The 19,670-nt window shown below is 29.5% G+C and overlaps 1 protein-coding gene and 1 long non-coding RNA gene across 4 annotated transcripts; both read right to left on the bottom strand.

Annotated features, from left to right (window-relative positions):
- Positions 1-1,859: 1,859 nt before the first annotated feature.
- On the bottom strand, positions 1,860-4,379 carry LOC136074048 (zinc finger MYM-type protein 1-like). Its single transcript, XM_065786347.1, has one exon. The coding sequence runs from the start codon at positions 4,377-4,379 to the stop codon at positions 1,860-1,862; it is 2,520 nt and encodes an 839-aa protein (XP_065642419.1).
- Positions 4,380-12,609: 8,230 nt separating this feature from the next.
- LOC136075075 (uncharacterized) lies at positions 12,610-19,137 on the bottom strand. Of its 3 annotated transcripts, none has more exons than XR_010635664.1 (5): positions 19,062-19,137; positions 18,706-18,841; positions 15,713-15,835; positions 15,426-15,563; positions 12,610-12,873 (listed from the first exon to the last, which is right to left on the bottom strand). It is a non-coding gene; the product is annotated as an uncharacterized LOC136075075 (long non-coding RNA). The 3 variants fall into 3 exon arrangements; XR_010635665.1 differs by having other exon boundaries at positions 19,065-19,080; XR_010635666.1 differs by lacking the exons at positions 18,706-18,841; positions 19,062-19,137 and adding an exon at positions 18,638-18,660 and having other exon boundaries at positions 12,618-12,873.
- Positions 19,138-19,670: the final 533 nt, after the last annotated feature.

Raw genomic sequence — 19,670 nt, 5'->3', positions numbered from 1 at the left:
TAAAAAAAGATAAAAAAAACTCAATTATTTTTCTTTGGGCTTTCATCCCTTATGAAAAATTTATCGTCGAATATGAACGCGAATTTTTCAGACTTTACCATTTTCATTTTTTGTAGCAGTTTTTCTTCGAATTATGATTATTATCAAAAAAATCTTCGTTAATGTAAACATTTTTTCCACTCAACTTTTTGAAAAAAATGTTTACATTAACGAAGATTTTTTTGTTAATAATCATAATTCGAAGAAAAGCTGCTAGTTCAATAATTTCAATTGTTCTTGATTTCAATAGTTCTTGGTTTCTTTGTGTTCCTCAGACCAGTGCGATGTGCTTGCTTAAATTTTATATTTTTCAAACCAAGATAGCCTTCTAACAATTTATGAATTTTATCCTCGCTCTCGTTACAGGTTTCATTATCTAGTTCTTCAATTCTCTTAACTCTTAGATTGTTTTTCCGCTATCTGTCCTCCATTTTTAACTTTTTTTTAAGGTGGTAGTACAGTAATGAGAGAAAAAATATTTTCAACTTTTACATATTTTTTTTTTTTTACAATGTTTAATACGCCTTTAAACAGCTAAAAAAAAATAATACAAAAAAATTAATAAAAAATAATTTTTAACTTATTAATTGCTAAAGGCCCAAAAATGGGGTAGAGGGCGACAGAGATTTTTCAGCAACCGATATATTTTTTTATTTGAAATTTTAGCTGGTGATATATTACATGTGGTATTGTGTCGTGGACTAAAAAATTAGGTCTAAAAAAGAACAAAATATTTGCATTTATATGAATTAAGGTAATTTTGGGGGTAAATGATGGCACAAAATTTTTGAAAATTACCAAACCAAAAAAGCACTCAAGATTATTCTAGTGTATGTTGTAGATACTAATATAGTAAATAGATGTGCCAAATTTCAAGTAATTTTGACTATTGGTTTTGAAAATATTTCTGTCGCCAGCCTAAAAAACATGACTTTGAAAAAAACGCAATTTAAAAAAAAAAAGTAAAAAACGTTAGTTCAAAATTCTCCACTTTTATACGTCACACCTTCCAATGTTTCATTTTGATCACAAAAACCTTTTCGTATTGCTCTTAATTTTTTTCTTCTAGATTTTACTTTAGGGGTACATTGCTTTTCTGCTTTAGATATTCGTTTAGTGTCCTTATGCAATACATAATTTTGCGCATTTATACCAAATATCATTCCAAGTTCATTAAACAACTTGTTTAGAAATTGTTGACCATCATTAAAATTTAGCACAGCTGATGCCACTCCAATACTTAGAGCAGTTCTTTTAATAAATATATCTTTTGGGCATCGCTTCCATATCAATTGATTTAACGACTCATTGGGATTCTGCGTTTTACCGTGTAAACATTTTTCAAGAAGTTTATCGGAACCAAGGTCCATAAATATTGGTTTAATAGCATCACACACAGAAGCAGGAATACAAATATTTTCTTTATATGTCGCTTTTCCAGTCAGTTTGTCAGCCTGGAATTTGCACAACAAATCTTTGGTGCGCAAACAATACTGATGGCGTGTTTCACCATCACAATTTTCAGAACAGTGAAAAAGTATAGCTGCAACACTCTTTTTCATTCCATATAAACAGTGGCGGATTTACCATATGCGAGGCCATAGGCAAGTTTTCTATTATATTAGTTGAGTTTTTAATTCTTGTGTTCTATTGTGTTTTGGATATTTATTAGAACGTAACGAAGCAAAAAACGCACATAGGTTTTAAATGTACATTAAGTATTTTTTTTATTTTGGATGAAGATGCACTAATAAGACTACTCAAAACGCGATACCATTTATTTTTTTTTCGCAGATTTTAGGAGGATCGATTACATTGACTTAAAACTTAACCTTTCTGACTTTTAAAGACGCAAACTCATCAATTAAATCAGAACAGTCCAAGGACCGACTTATTTTATTTTCAATGGAAATTAAAGCTAATGCAGATAAGCGGTCTTGACCCATAGTGGAACGTAAATAGTTTTTTATGAGTTTTAATATGGAAAATGACCTCTCTGCGCTTGCCACTGAAATAGGGGAAGTTAGTAAAATTCGTAGGGCAATAAATAAATTTGGAAAAATTTCGATTAAAGAACTTGCCGTAATATACTTCAAAATTTCCAGTGCATCTTTCGATTCCGCCGAAGCTTCCATTCTTAAAAATGTATTTATTTCCGAGTATAACTCTTCATGGTTCACGTCCGATTCTTCTGTACTAGGATTTCTCAGTAATATTTCTAAATTTTTACAATCATTCAACAATTCATTTGCATCTAAACTTCGCATTTTTTCGGTACGGGTTAAAAAACCTAATATTTTGTTGTATGAATCAAGCATTTTGAATCTTTCATTAAAGCTTACTAATGCAACATCAATTATTGCATTAAAAAAATCTACTTTATATTTAGACTTTCCATTTAGAGGTGTATCAGTTCCTTCATATTCAAAAAAACGTCGTTTTTGGCTAAGCCGCACTTGAGGGAATACTGGCTCAGTACCTAATTTTATAGCTATTTCTTCAGATTTTTTAACAATCGCTTCAAATGATTCATCACTTCTGAATGATTCTAAAAAAATTTTCGTAGTTTCCACCAATTTTATCATAATAGAAATATCTGCCGAGAAATTCTGCATAACTTTACTTACTTTGTTAATTTCAAACAATAAATCATGCCAAATTGTAAGTGAAAGTATAAACTGATATGAGGATATCTCATTTGCAAGACCGTTAGCTTCAGAAATAGCAACTCCAATTGAACTTGAATCTGCAACTTTGTATAAAGCTTCTATAATTTGAACCAAATTATCTTTTACAACTTTTATACTATTTATACGGCTTTCCCAACGCGTATCTGATAATGATTTAACAGTCATTTTACAAACACTTTGCAGTATGTCCCATCGAACGGTTGATGCAGCAAAAAATGTAAAAATTCGTTGAACAGTACCAAAAAAGTTAATTGCAATTGATACTGATTTCGCAGCATCACATACCATTAGATTAAATGTGTGGTTAGCACATGGAACGTAAAGAGCTGTGGGATTTTTTTCTTTGATTAAAGCTTGAACCCCTTTGTATTGCCCTCGCATGTTAGCACCATTATCATACGATTGCCCGCGACAACTCATTTGATCCAAATTATACTCAGCTAATAAATTTAAAAAACCAGTGCTATCAGTTATGTGAAAAAAACCACAAAAAAATTCTTCAATTTGTACTTCTTCCTGATTAATTTTAACGCATCTCAAAAGAATTGAAATCTGTTCCTTATGACTTACATCAGGAGTGCAATCCATGATAACAGAAGAATATTTTGATGACTGTACAGAAGATACGATAGTTTTCAGTATTCTTCTCGATATAAGTCCAATTATTTCATTCTGCACATCTTTTCCAAGATAAGTGTCAAAGCATTCTTTATTTTTTATTCGTTTGCGATGCTCTAACATAACTGGATCAAATTTTGCTATAAGTTCTACTTGTGCCAAGAAGTTTCCATTATTAGGCTGATAAAGTTGCTCACGGTGTTCCCGAAAAGGTAATGATCTTTTAGCTAACATTAGCACTATAGCAAAAAGACGTTCAAGTACCAAGCGCCAATGTTTCTTCTCATTTTCTATCATTCTCTGCAAATTTTGATCAATTGTTGCATTTGATTTTAAATTAACTGACGTATTCATCCATTTTTGCATACAGCTAATGTGATCCTGGGATTTATCATGTTGTTTTAAGCTAGAACCTATGTTTTTCCAATCTGAATAACCTTCAGTCAACGATAAACATATTTTTCGGGTAGGAAAAATTTTGCAACAAAAGCAAAATACCGAATTATTTTGTATAGAATACACTAGCCAGCTTCTAGAAACTTCTTCACCGTTAGCAAGAACTCTCGTGTAGAAACTAGTATTAAATCTGCGACCCGATTTATCGGCTTTAAAATTTATTTGTTTAACCTGAGTCGGTCCTTTTTTAACAATATCGATTCTTTCTCGTTCATTAAACGAAATAGACCATAACGCCGGGTCGTCGGAAACAATAACCACATCAGTTATGTCTTGTTGTGCTTCATGCAATTGAGGATTCGAAGCTAAAACAAAATCATTAGAAGCTAACGAAGACTCTTGAGACAAATTCATTTCAAAATGTTTTTCATGGGTGTCCGGTAATAGGACAGCAGAAACTTCAGAATTTGAAACATCAAAAGATAAAGACGCTAAAGATGTTTCAGATTGGTCTGATAAAATATCTACCAATTTTTCTGAAACATCTTGCGAAGTACTAGCACCTGCATCATAAGTTGTGTTAGTATCTGATGATATATTAAAAAAACTTGTCACTGGTTTAATTTTCTTTAACATATCTGTATGTTTTTTCTTATTTCTTTTTTTTTTCGGCACCTGAAGCCCATTTTCTTCCAGTGTCTCGATCACGATGAGGATTCATAGTTAAATAACGATGAATATAAATTTAAACTTTTTCTAAAGTTTGATATTTATTTATAAATATATAATATAATTTATATAATATTAATATAAAAGCGAATAATCAGAAGAATAGCCAAGGAAAGAGCAGAAGTCGTCAATATAAAATGTATAATCAGAAGAATAACCAGGAGAAAAGCAAAAATCGTCAATATTAAAATCGCATAAATTACTATGAACACCAAACAAGAACGCCTGAACTATAAGAATTATAATTTAGAAGTGAAATGGAAAACAAATAATCTCTATTTTTACATCATTCATTACTTACATTATACCAAAAAATTGTAACTCGCACACAATCATAACACAACATTTTTTATACCAACAACAATCATACTATAGCTATAGCAATATAACAAACTATAACAAACGAGAAACTAAAAACAAAATTGTTGTCAGGAAAAATAAGAAGATCGTTAATGAAGACATTAAAGTGCTCACAAAAACAAAAATGGCATAGCGACGTCAAACAAATATAATCTACAGAAACCACAAATCTTTTCAATATAAAACCAAAAACGTACCAGGATTTTGTATATTAAAATGTACATAAAGAACTCAACTCATAAAATGCATAAAGACTCAAAGTCAGAAGGAAGGAACAAGCGTCCTCATGAAAACATTAATGTAAAATGATAAAAATAGTATGTAAATGTGATAAATTAGTAAAAGAAAAATCAGTCTTTGTTGTAAGTTCTGTAACGTCGAGTCTAATCAAAAGCCAGCGTAAGGAGTGAATATAAAAGCAACAACAATGATAAGGGAAGTGCCAGTCGTAAATCAAAGAACCCAAGATGGCTTTAACAGCAATGCAAGGAGAGTCTCCAACTTTAGACTTCACCAACTCACCAAGGATATTCCACGGAGGGGGCAGCCCCGCTTATGGGACTATTGTCAATAACTGTTAGCAAATGTAGCCATACTTCATCGAATCCACAATGGATAAAACACCTACACATGGAATAAACACTGATCTATGGCTCAAAGAGAAACCGCTACAATAAATACCCGGAACCAGCATAACATCCCATCACTGCTCAGATTATGTCTTGTGCAACAGTAAAAATGTAAAGACAATATTATATAAAATAAATAAACAAACAAACAAACAAAAAGTCATTCAGTTAGGAGGATGGAAAAACAGAAAAAGCCTTTGAGACGTGTAGGTGTATATGAGCAAAGATACATTTGTCACAGTCATTGTCAATGTATATGAGACTAGAAACCGCATACTCTTTCATATGGTTGCCAGGCATTATGTATAACGCAAAAAAAATTGCTACATACATAATAATAGATGTATATGTAAAGTTGAATATTTTATAAAAATACTGTTTATAAAAATACTGTACGCATACATTATATTGAATTTTAATAATGAGTTTCGTTGTTTATATTTATTGTACTAAGAAAATTTTTTTATATTACTTATAGTAAGAAAAAGAAATGCGAGGCCACCTGAGCGCGAGGCCACCGGCAAATGCCTGCTTTGCCTGTGCTTAAAACCGCCGCTGCATATAAATTTCCAATGTTTTGCCTTATTGCCTTGCCATATTAGTTTTGCAATGTATTTATCACATTTTCTGTTAAGCGACCAGCTTTCGGAACGCAAAAAAATTTTTATTACACCACTTGATTCCATAGAAGAAGCTGAACCAGTGTGACTGATTTGACACTTTTGATGATGTAAATAATGAAACTCAGTGTATTCAACAGGATGTGTGTATTTTTTTAACTCCCATATTGAACACAACTTACAAGTTTTAGTTTCAATTTCAAAGTCAATACATTTTCCATTTTCTACAGAAACAGCTGTTACTACTCCATTGTTCGATGTATATCCACGTTTCTGCCATGATTCATCAAACCCACATGTTTTGCAAGTGTAACTAATAATTTGGCCGCCCCCACTGTTTATTAAGGTGGTAGTACAGTAATTAAAATCGAAAAATTCATTTTTTCAAAGATTTAATTTTTGGCTGGTATAATTATTCTAAATTCCATTTTTTTCTTGGTTAACAAAATAAAACCATGATATCCACTTCTAGTATTGTTTTAAACTATTCGATATCAATTTTTATCCATAGCAACGCTTTGCTTATTCCGTTACTACGCGTTTTTACAATAAAAGTTATTCCACAAAATGCAATAAACCCATCTCACTATCAACTGTACAAAAGGAATATTGTTATTCAGTTACTGCTTCTTGTTTATTGACTTGATTTATGCGCAATGTATGCGCATAAATCAGTTTTAATTCTATTTTGCTCTTGACAAGCTTGCTTTTTTCTATATACTGCAGTCAATTTTTGTAATATCTTATTCAAAAAAAGGTGTTATGGGTGGATCGAAAAGAAAAGAAGCGTCAAAAAGACTATATCAAAATAAAAAATTAAAGTTTCATGGAAACAGATAAAAAAAAATTGCAATTTTAATGAAACTACTGCTATACCTTCAGTTGATCAACTTCAGTTGTCAATTGACAACATTACATGTTCATCATCCTTTAAGAAGTTGTTTAACAAAGAGTTCAAAATATAAGTGAAGACTTTAACTATATTATGAATTTTATTTTACTGAAAAATGCAATAATGCTTCTCAAATGTCCAGAATGTGAAGAGTTAGTTAACTTGCAGTTTGATTCTTCAAAAAAATATGGCTTAAGTATTAGACAAAATATTTGTTGCAGTGGTTGTGACTAGGAAACTGCTTTTTTTTTTCGTCTACTACTATTGAAAGAAAGAACTGTAATGCAAAACAAAATTATCTAGTTAAAAATAAATGTGTTAGGCGTAAACACTCGTGTAATAGTTGCGTTTCGTGAAATGGGTAAAGGACTGTCAGCTATAGAAAACTTTTGTGAAATTATAAATATGCAACCGCCAATGAATAAAAACAGTTATAATAATACATTGCATATACAGTTGGATGTGTATCAAAGTTTAGTTGATAAAAGCATGAAAAATGCAGCCGATGAATTACGACCTATCAGTGAAACATCTAAAGATATTATATATTATAATATTATTCATTATAAACTCTTTACATGTTCTTATGCTAAATTTTTATACAATTATTAGTGCTACTAGCTTATATGAATATTTTCTTTAAAATAAAACACATATTTAAACACTATTACTATTTTTAAGCATTTATTCAAGAAAACTCAAAATGTTTTTTAGTATCTGGTTGGGCCACCTTTTGCATCAATTACTGCTTGTATCCTTCTTGGCATACTTTGCATACAATTCTTTACATTTGCTTTTAATTCCTGATCATTTTGCCAGGCATTATTTAATGCATCTATAAGATTTTTTTTTGTTGGTTAAAGTTTCGTGCCTAATTATCCGCTTTGAAAAGGCGTTCTCTATTTAGTTTAAGTTAGGAGATATGCCAGGCCATAATAAAACAGTAACATTTTTTGACTTTAAATATCTTGTCACTGATTTGGCTTATGGCATTGGGCGGAATCATGCCTAAAGATGCATGATATTGATGCACCACGGTCGCATCGATATATCTTTAGTTTTTCCCATTGTTCGGCACCAAAGTTCAAATATTTTTGGTTAGAATTACTAATTAATGTAAAAAAATGAGTTAGTGTCACCAAAACGCTAAACAATTGACAAAAAAAAAAATATTATTACACACGTGGAAACAATAATTTTATAGATAAGCCCTTTTGTCAAACCAAGTTTAATCAGTTTTGTATGCATATCGTGCACCCTATCTTTTAAATAAAAATGTTTTGTCCAATTTCGACGTGCATTTTACTTTTCCCATTTTTAAATACAAACTTAATATATAAATATATCTATATATATATATATATATCTATATATATATATATATATATATATATATATATATATATATATATATATATATATATATATATATATATATATATATATATATATATATATATATATATATATATATATATTTATTTATTTATTTATATATATATATTAGGCCGGATCATAAAAATTAATTTTTTTTAGAATTTGTGAAAAGTGGCGTGATATAGTGTTGTTTAATATTTACAAAAAAAATATTTCTAAAGAATTGATTATACTTTGCAGTTTTAAGGTTTTATATGCTAAGTATATTTACTTTAGTACATGCATTAACTGAAACATGCATTTAACCCTAATACTAGATATAATCCCAAGGTTATGAAATTGAACCAAACCTATACCTACCTAACTAAATTAACCCTAATGATATGATTAACTCCAACGCTATTATAACTTTATATTATTATATTATCATTATATTATTCTATTTTTATACGATTGTTTATTAATTTCTGCTTTTATCAACTGATTGCAGAATTTATCCGTCTCATCTTGTATTTTTAGAAATTAACTGAAATTCTGATATGTTATAAAATTGTAAAACAATAATGATTTCAAGATCTAAAGCTTCAAAGAATCATCATATACTTTTTGGAGAAGGTCGTGAATTACCCAATTTTTGCTTGCCAACCCACAAGCAAGTAGGCAAAGCATACTTGTCTGAGAAGAATTATGAAACTGAACCACTACGGTCTGTTTGTAAGAGACTAGCAGAGAAACTTTCTCAGATATGGATTAAAGCATCAGTTCCTACTATAAGTCTTCGAGGCATAGAATTACAGCTGGAGAAGTACATAGGCAATGTTCAGAAAGTGATTCGATCAAAGTCTGCAACAGTCAAACAAGATGAAATAGAAAAAGATCTTGACACATTGTTTGACATTTGTTCGTGTAAATGCAAAGAACTTTCGTCTTGTTGCTGTCCAATGGTTCTGAAGGTGCCAGCAATTGAGCATGACTTCCTAACTGATCAACGCACTATACGTGTTGGCAGAATAGCCAGAGTCGTTGAAAGTGTGCCAGAGTCGTTGAAGCATCTGATAATGAATCAGATAATGAAACAGACAACAATTCTGACACCGAAACTTATTCCCCTTCCGTATCAGATGTCGATACCAAAGTCACATCTACTCGTCTGAAAAACCGTTGTTTAAAAAATATTGCTCTACAAGCAGATGGTTTTGGCATATCAGATAGAGCAGTTGCCGCGATTGTATCAGCAACTCTGGTTGATTTTGGTATAGAACATATGGGGCCAGTGGATCGAAATAAAATTTGCAGAGAACGAAAACTACTGAGAACATCCTGTAAAAATGCTGATTGTAGAATTACTGGATTGTATTTTGATGGAAGGAAAGATCAGACTTTAAAACTTGAGGGGAATAGGCAGACTGTGATTTCTGAGGAACATTTTTCCATTTTATCAGAGCCAAATTCAAAGTATGTTGATCATTGTACGCCAACAAGTGGATCAGCCAAATCCATTGCAGATTCAATAATTGATACTGTTGACTGCACGAACCTTGTTTGTATTGGTTCTGATTCAACTAACGTTAATACTGGTTTAAACAATGGAGTTATACGCAGAATGGAAATTGAACTTGGTCGACCACTGCACTGGTCCATTTGTCTTTTACATCTGAACGAGCTTCCTTTGCGACATCTTTTTCACTCCTTAGATGGTGCAACAACTGGACCCCATTCATTTAATGGACCAATTGGCAAGTCTATTTCGATGTCTGTTCAGAAACCCATAGTCAGCTTTGCCATATTTGTTGGTGAACCTATTATATGCAATAAGCAGTTGTTAAGCAGTGATCAACTGTACTTTTTCGAAATTGTTTATGTGGTGAAGACAGGTGTTGTACCAGATAGATTTAATTCTAGAACACCTGGGCGACTAAACCATGCAAGGTGGTTGAGACGAGCAAACCGTGTTCTACGCCTCTATATATCTACTGAAGATCCATCAAATGAACTAATACTTTTGGCTAAATTTATTGTGAATTCATACGCGGTTGTTTGGTTTGACATTAAGAAACATTCAAACTGCTGGAATGCTGCTCCACACTATTATAAAATGATAGAAACATCACGATTTCTTCCTGTGCGTTATCGAATAATTGTTCAGCAAGTTTTGAAGCGCAATAGCTACCCGGCTCATATCGAGAGCATTATTCTGGCTATGCTCAAAGACAACCGTCAAGTGATCCGTAAGCTTGCGTTGAAGAGAATTCTTCGTGCTCGTGAAGATGACATACCAAATCGAAAATTTCAACTCCCTGAGATACGATTTCAAGCGACTAGTTATGAAGAACTGATTGACTGGCAAACACAGCCCCGCTTGGAACCTGTTCTGACAAAACATATTCCAACTGTACAAATATTGGCATGGCTTTCGTCAGTTGAAGACATAGTTATTGACATGGAGCCATTTCCATGTCACAATCAAAGTGTTGAACGTGTGATTAAAATTGTGACTGAATCAGCATCCAAAGTTTATGGTCATGAAAATCGTGATGGCTATATTCGCGTTCAACTGGATCGCCGCAAGTTGATGCCTCACTTTGACACAAAATCTGAATTTAAGAACATTAAAGTATAGTTTCTAATCAACGTTTGCTAATGATATATTGTTTTGACTGTTCAAATAATTTGAATTTTATTATAAATTCAATCAATAAATTATGTAACAAATGAGCGTTTTTAAGTTAATTTATTTGAAAACTTCAAAGGTAAAAATACAAAGTATAGCAAAGTAGTAGCGAAAAACGGTTTGCAGCATTTCATTCAGCGTATTTGAGAGCCAATTACTGGAAATTCCCGAAGAAATTTTCCAAATTTTTTTAAGTTATGATCCGGCCTAATATATATATATATATATATATATATATATATATATATATATATATATATATATATATATATATATATATATATATATATATATATATATATATATATATATATATATATATATATATATATATATATATATATATATATATTGTTTCATAAATTATGCAAACCTATCATGGGCAAGTACGCAACCAACATTAACTCCAAAAAATTTACAGGCTACAAAAATATGGCTGCTTAGTGCATCGCTCATGGGTTTGAAGAACTCTTATGATTATATTTTTAATTAAAATTATTTCTCTAAATAGATCATCGATGTTTTTAAATGTTTTTAAAGATATGTACCCTTAAAGCAAAAATTGATGTTTATTTTAACAAACCCTTTTGTCAAACAAGGTTTGATCAAATTTAAACAATCAAACCTTTGTCATATCTTTGTAATAATTTTCAGAATAATTTTCTATCTTTGTAATAATTTTCAGAATAAAATTGTCGCTTTATTATCTTAGGAATAAGATAATCTTAACGCAAGAATAAATTCTTTAGCCCAATTTTGATTTTTTAATCTAATTTTAAGTTTTCAAGGATAACTTAAAAGGCCGGGTGAATAAAAAAAAGCAATTGCTTTTACTCAGCATTGTTAGAGTAATTTGAGCAATTTTGCACAAATTTTTATTTACGTAAAGCTGAGCAATTACTCCAAAAACATTGAGTAAAAGCAATTGTTTTTTTTTTTATTCACCCAGCCTAAAGACTATTATTTTTTAAATGGATAATACATTAAAATACTTTTGAGATGCAACTTCAACTGTTTTAGATTTTCATTTATTAGTTATTTTGATTTAAACCAATTGTATTATATTATACTTATTTTGCAATTTTTATTAGAAGTTTGCGGTAGTGGTGTAGTGGTAAAGCGCTCGCTTCATAAGCTAGAGGTTCCGAGTTTGATCCTCACCACGTCCCTAGTAGTACCGCGCTCAACTTGTTTCTCCGCGCAGCGGCCTTGTTTTTTAAGGTTCGTGTTTCGGAGTTATAGAGTTGAGAGAGGGTTATAACCACTATTAAGTAGCCTCCTCATCTGTAGTGGCCTTCTCGGCCTTGAGGAGGTGAATAACAAAAAAAAAAAAATTATTATATGATATATATATATATATATATATATATATATATATATATATACGCTTATATATTACTGTATAACAATATATATTTATATTACTGTATAAATATAAATGCATAAATACTTTATACCACTTTATAAACATGTATTTTCTAGAAAAGAAAAATATATTTCAAGTCCTAGTTATTTTCATTCAATAGATGCAGTAACTTCTTTTAATAGAAGTTTTGAGAATATTTCTTTTATCAGTAAAAAATTGCTTTTTTTCATATGAAAAATTTAAGTTTAAACTTAAAACTTAAATTAATTATAAATAAGTTGTTTTTTTATATGAACTATTAATAAATAATTTTCTGTTAGGTGGTTAACTCGGCTTGTTTTTCTGAACCATCTCGAGAAATTTCGTCATCGATATCCGCACCCATTGGAGAGATTTTTCTATTCTAACTCCGACTTGACTTTTTACCGTCTCGCTTACTCCTCGTTGAACTAGGTGCTTTTGGTTTTGGTTTTTCAATAAATTTCTCTGAAAAAAAAAATTGAAAAAAAATTTTAAGTTATTTTAACAATTAACTGTTTTTATTAACTTTTAGTTTAACTTATTTTTTTAATTTTTAAGATCTTTATAAATAATTCGTTATAAATAATTCAGCGTTTTATATTTGATTATTGTCGATTGGATCAATTTTCAATGACCTAATTTAACATGTGTACGGTATGTTAACGTATGATGCGCGAAATATTTTTAAATGGAAGTAAAACAATCACCGCAGGGCCTAATTAAACTAGCCCTCAGGAGCATATTTTACAGAACAATCGCGCTGTGTTTGAAACTTTTAAGTTCAGCTCACATATTTTATCCAATTTTTTAAACTCTTGATTTAGAAGTTATAAAAAATTTATTTCTAAAAAACTTTAAACGTTGAGTTAAGGTAAAGTGAAAATCGATTAAATAAATCGTTAAATAAATCGAGTATAAAATTTTTTTTTTAGAAAAGTTGCAAACATTTTGTATGATTGTTGCTATGCTGTTACAACTGGTTTACAAACGTCTTTAATATTACAATTAATTATTTTACAAATTAATAATTTATTCATATAACTATCTTCTTAAAGTAAAGAAAAATTATTAAACTCTAATTATTAATTAGTAATTAGCAATATAAACTATTAAGCAATAAGAACAAAGCAAATTATCATTACTAAAATAAAACACTAAAATATTTACAATATTATAACTATATAAATGTATACAAATGTTTGTGTTAATATCTTTTTATGAAGGTCCTGATGATGTATCTTCTAATGAGGGAGCTTCAAAACTCTGATGGTTTAAGAACTGCTAAACTTATTCTCTAATAACTTAAAACATGAAAATACCTGAAAATATTAAACATAATAAAAATTATCGCCACCACAAAAATGTTTCAATCTATTTTACGAATATTTGTGGTCTAACCTCTTACAAAATTCACGTTTTCCCTTACCTTTTATGAAACATATTTAAACCTCAACTGTTTGATTTTCAGTGTTAATGGCTATTACTCTTTGATTTGCAAAGAAAAACTAATCAAAAACTGGTCTGTGGACAGTTTTTCTTGGTTAAAACTTTAAAACTTTTATCTTTTTTTAAAACTATTTTCTTCTTCAGACTACGTAATCACCAGGATATAGGCAGGTGTGATATTCTCTTTACATTGGTTTTAATTAAAGCCTTATGGCTTTCACATACTTATGCTTAAAGGAGTAATTATAAAACGTTATTTCGTGAAAAAAAAAAACAATGTCGCTTTATATAACAATATTTGCAATTGCCACCTTAAAGTAGAAATCTTTAAAACTTTTATCGTTTTCTTTTTCCTCAGAACCTACTAAACCTACTTCATACTATCCTAAAGATGACAAAGAATTCTTTCCTTATTTTTTTAAGTAATCGCCCGTATGCTTATAACTTTTATCTTTCCACTGATAACTACACATCTTTCATTATTACCTGGATTCAGGCAGGTGTGGTCGCTTTTTTTTTTACTTGCATTGCAAGAAAAAAAAAAAGTCTAATGCAAAGCCCAATTATTCTCATTTCACCAAATCTTGTATTTTATCCTAAAAGTTAGGTTATAAAGACTTCCGGAAAATATTTAAGTCATAAATTCCATCTCTTATTTATGGATCCAATGTATTGACTCTCCCAAAGATAAAGCAGAACTATTTGCAAAACAATTTTCCTTTATATTTTTTTTGTTGCTAAAGTTAATTCTCTCTTAAATTTATTAACTGTTTGAGGTCCGGAGAACATTACTTCTTACATAAGTGATCATAAGTGGCCTTTCTTCAAATCTCTCTAAACTATTCAGTAAATAAATCTTATGAACTATTCAGTAATTGAATCTTACCTTCCTGCCTGATGGAAAATGGAAACTGTGATTCCAAATCTGGAAAAGACTTTGATCCCTACAACTATTGTTCAATCAGTCTTCTCTTTATTGTTAGCAAAGCCTTAAGTTTTTAATTAACAAGCATCAAAGACCTCACCTTGAGAAAACATCATCTTGAGTCAAACATCTTGAGTCAAACAGCTTACTCTCTAACATATGACAATAATGACAATTCTACAGGCTGTATAGTATTGATTAAGTTCAAAAACTTGTTTTCGAATCTAATCACAACTCAGTCATCAAAAAGGCCAAACCTTAAAGACTTTTTATAGCAATTATAAATTTATTATGAATTTATATAAAAGCTGTGCTCTTAATTATCAAAACCCATTTTATTTAATAAATCAAAGAAGGGTTAAATTACTTCATATGGTTTTAAACAACCATATGAAGTAATTTAACAAAGTAATAGGTAAAAATAATTTACAAAGTATTTCGCATAAAAAGGTTTTATAAAACGCATAGTTCAAAAAGGTTTTGAAATAATCAAATTTTGAAATGCTCAAGTTGTCAAAAAATGCAAACAAATTTTTTTCATTTATTATTAATACTCAGAATATGTTTTATTATTTATACCAAAGATTGTTATGGTTTCAAAATATTCTACTTGCTTTTACATTCTTGTAGTTATAAAATATTCTACCTGCTTCGACATTCTTGTAGTCATAAATATCTCCATTTATAGAAACATCTGTGACTTTGGCTTTCTTCAAAGAAGGCTCATTTATCTCAGGTAAGTCTGAAATTGAACTCCTTTTCATTGATGTCAACTGCTCACCTCCTAATAATAGACATACAAGCATATAAATTAGCTGCATATAAATTACTAGGGTATAAAAGCATATAAATTAGCTGCATATAAATTACTAGGGTATAAAACACATCACAAATTAAATAATGAAAATCTAACATTGATAATAAAAAAAAAACCTGGCAACAAATCACTTTCTGGTTCATCAATATCTGGTGCAACAGGTAAATAAAGTAAACTGTCTTCATCATCATCGTCATCACTGCTGTAATATACAGGTTTGTCTATTGATATGACATCATCTAAAAAATGTAAATTCTAAGGTCCTTTGGTTTTTAACATTAATATATTTAACAATTAAATATTTAGTTAATTTTAACATTAAATTTTCAGCAAAAACAAAAATATATATATACTCTTGCATGATTTATTTTTTTGAAATTGTCATTATACTCATTTAAACCCTTTAAATACAATACAAAAAACCTGAGAAACTTTGTAGATAAACAAGTTTAGCATTGTATTTCTAGAGACATGGTAAATTAGATACCTAGATATTTCCAGAGAAGTTTGTTTTGTTTGTAAAAGGTTTACATAGAGATATTACCGTATAGGTCAGGCATGTCAAGCTCAATTTGGTATGGGGGCCTCTTTAGCCTAAGGAAATGTTGTAAGAGCCACTTAAGCTAATACTTATTTTTCTGATGAATGAAGTGTTACTCTTTAACCCAAACTGTCCTTTTGCTAAGATTTGATGTGAAGTAAACAAGATTATAATTATATTTAAAATCTATCAAATCATTGCAATATTATTAAAAAGACTACAGAAGTTTAATTTTACATTAAATTATTTCACACAATTTTATTTACATTATTTATTTCACACAAAATAATAAAATAAATTGAATGCTTTGAGTACTTTGTGACATGATAACCATCAACCATCAGTGTAATATGGTAAATCCTCATATTCACTGACATTTTCATTCAACAATGAAACAAACTGACAATGATTTAGTCTTCTTGCTCTTATAAAGTTGACAACAGATGTTATTCTTTTAATTACATAATCCAGATCAATTGTTTTTCCGCATAATACTTCTTGGTGAATGATACAATAAAAATTATTTTCCTTTTTGCCAATTTTCTCATACAAACAAGACCCTTCTTTAAACCAATCATAGCGGGTGCTCAATATGTATGCTCAATCATATGCATGCTCCATCTGTGCGCTCAATCATAGCGTGTGCTCCATCTATTGACACAAGTTTAGTAATTGAAAGTTTATACTTGTCTAATATTTATTTAATCTCCAAAAAAATGTCTACACTTGTTGTTATACCATGCATTGGAATCAACTTCAGATGCTCTTCTGTAATTTCATATTTGAAATTGCAACCGCTGATAAAAACAGACATCTTTGACATCCGTACTTTCATCAACAGCAATTGAAAAGGCCTGAACACCCTTGCAGATTTTTGTGACCTGACTTCTCAAATCAATTGCTATGTCATTTACACGCTCAGCAACTGTATTTCTTGAAAAACTTATGTTGTTAAAATCTTTTATTTTTTCAGGGCAAAGCAGGGAGTTTCAATTAGGCAGTTTTTGATCAATTCACCATCAGTGAGAGGTCTGGAATGAGATGCAATTATATGTGCCAGATTATAACTTGCTTTGACTACGAGTTCATTTGATTTGTTCACGGAATGAAAAATATTTCGTTGCTTTTTTAGTTTGGCTTTTAGTTCATTTAATTTGTCTGTCCTTTTATCTTTTTGATAAAATTCAAATTTTTCCTGATATGTTTTATAGTGCCTCTTGTTATTAAATTCTTTCAGCACACTAACTTTTTGTTGACAAATCAGACAAATAATACTTTCATTAATGCTTGTAAAAAAGTAAAGCACTTCCCATTTTGACCAAAAATTTTTTTTTCATCTTCAATTTTACGTTTTCTGCTTGCACTTGGTTTTAAATGAGACATTTTGATTTTAGTGACAATAACAAAAAACAAAAATAACTCAATGTTAAACAACAACAAAAAGATAACGACTGATCTATTAGGTCGGGTGAATAAAAAAACCATTTGTCTTTCTTCAGCGTTTTTGCAGTAATTGTTCAGCTTTACGATAATAAAAATTTAACCAATTTCGATCAAATTTTTGTTCATGTAAAGCTGAGCAACTACTCAGCGTTTTTGGAGTAAACTGCTCAGCTTTATGTAAATAAAAATTTGAGAGATTTTGCTTAAATCTTTGTTCACATAAAGCTAAACAATTACTCCAAAAGCGCCATAATATCGTGATAATTTTTAAATAATTTTTTATGGCTTTAATTTCAGAGATTCAATTTTAATAAAAAGTTAGAAAATTAATTTATTATTACTGTCCTTTTTTATACAGGAGTTCAGAAAACTAGTTGTTTTTTACATTTTTGAAATGCATGTCTGCGGGCCACCATATGTAATAAAATGATAAAAACGTTTAGAGCCACCTATAAAAATCTTGCGGGCCGCATGTGGTCCCTGGGCCACCACTTTGACATGTCTGGTATAGGTATTCCCTCACTTACTAAAACAGGGGCTACACCATCACAAAGGCACAATTTCCACATTATTTATATAGAAAAAAAGAAATTAACTTCCTTTTATTTATTTGATTTCTATTATTATGTTACTTTCTATTTTTTTTGGTTACTATGAGTGATGTAAATTTGAACGCAATTAAAAAGGTGTTGGCCAAAATCAATGATGCATGACAGTTGGTAGTAAAAAACATATAGTAACTTAACTAAACGATAAAAACAAAAACAAAATGTTTATACTGAATTTTTAAAAGTATTTAAAAATATTTTTTCAAATTGATTATAAGTATTGAAAAAAAAACTTTTTTTAATGAGAGTTTTGTTTTGCATAATTTTATCATTTTTATAATTTTTTTATAAATAAACTTATTTATAAAAGGCAACTTTTTTCCACAACTTTTAAATAAAGAAAATTGTCAAAGCACCACCCTCATGAATTTGTTATGATTTTTGATTATTAGTCCACTGGCAGAGAACAACAAAGAAGCAAATATTAAACTTTTTTTAACATAACTAACTTTTTAATTTCACCAATTTCAGCACAGTAATAAATATTCTGAACACAGTAACAATTACTTGAACAAACCTCAACTTCTTCATGTTGTTCATTATTTAGATTATTCAATTCTTCCTTATCTTCATCTGTGAGATCAAATTCACTTTCTGTATTCAATATTTTCATAAAGTTCTTTGAAATCAGGAGCAAATGCAAACCAATTTTCCTAAAAACAATAAAATAATAAAAAAATAAGTATTTTATTAAAGTAAAATCAATAAAGGTTATTTACACAAAAATTTAAAAATTATTTATAAACTTCAATTTAAATTATTCATAAATTTTAATAAAAAAAAATTATTATTCTCTTGAAAAAAAAAAATTAAACTTTTTTTAAAATAAAAAAGAAAATAAAAAAATTTAAAGAAAAATTTAATTTAATTTACTACATGAGTTTGTGACTATATTATAACAAGTCCATTTGCAACAGAAAATATTATTGGTCTAATTGGATGCCACTAAAATTTGCAAATAGTATATTTAAATATTTAAATATATCATGAACTTAAATAACTTAAACAGCTGTAAAAATTGCAAAACGAAAAAAAACGAAAAAAAAAGTGCAAACAAAATTATATATTTAGATTGACAGTCATCATCAGTCATTATGATTTGAAACATGATGTTGATGAAATTGTTAATATAATTATCCTGGTCAATGATTATCTGATTTCTAACACTGATAAAGATGGTGTTTAATGCTAATGTCTAAAGAAAGTTATTAAAGACATTTTTTAATAAAGTTTGTATAATGCTGTAAAGAATGCCCAATAACGATGGCACCTTAAAAATGGTGATTATCCATAAGCAAGTGAACCATAAGCAAGTCAACCATGTGCTATTATAAATAAACTCTTTAAACCCTTGAAAATAAATACCAGCTCTTTATATTTTATAATCTTTTAGTTTTGATGATGCAGTCCACAAATTCAGAAAAATTAGTTAAGAAATTGACTCACTTGATAAACTATTATGTCAGGTCAAGTTATCATGCT

This window comes from Hydra vulgaris, chromosome 01, assembly GCF_038396675.1.
Source record: "Hydra vulgaris chromosome 01, alternate assembly HydraT2T_AEP".
Lineage (NCBI taxonomy): Eukaryota > Metazoa > Cnidaria > Hydrozoa > Anthoathecata > Hydridae > Hydra > Hydra vulgaris.
The sequence above is the reverse complement of the archived record's forward strand: the minus strand, read 5'-3'. Positions and strand labels throughout refer to the sequence as shown.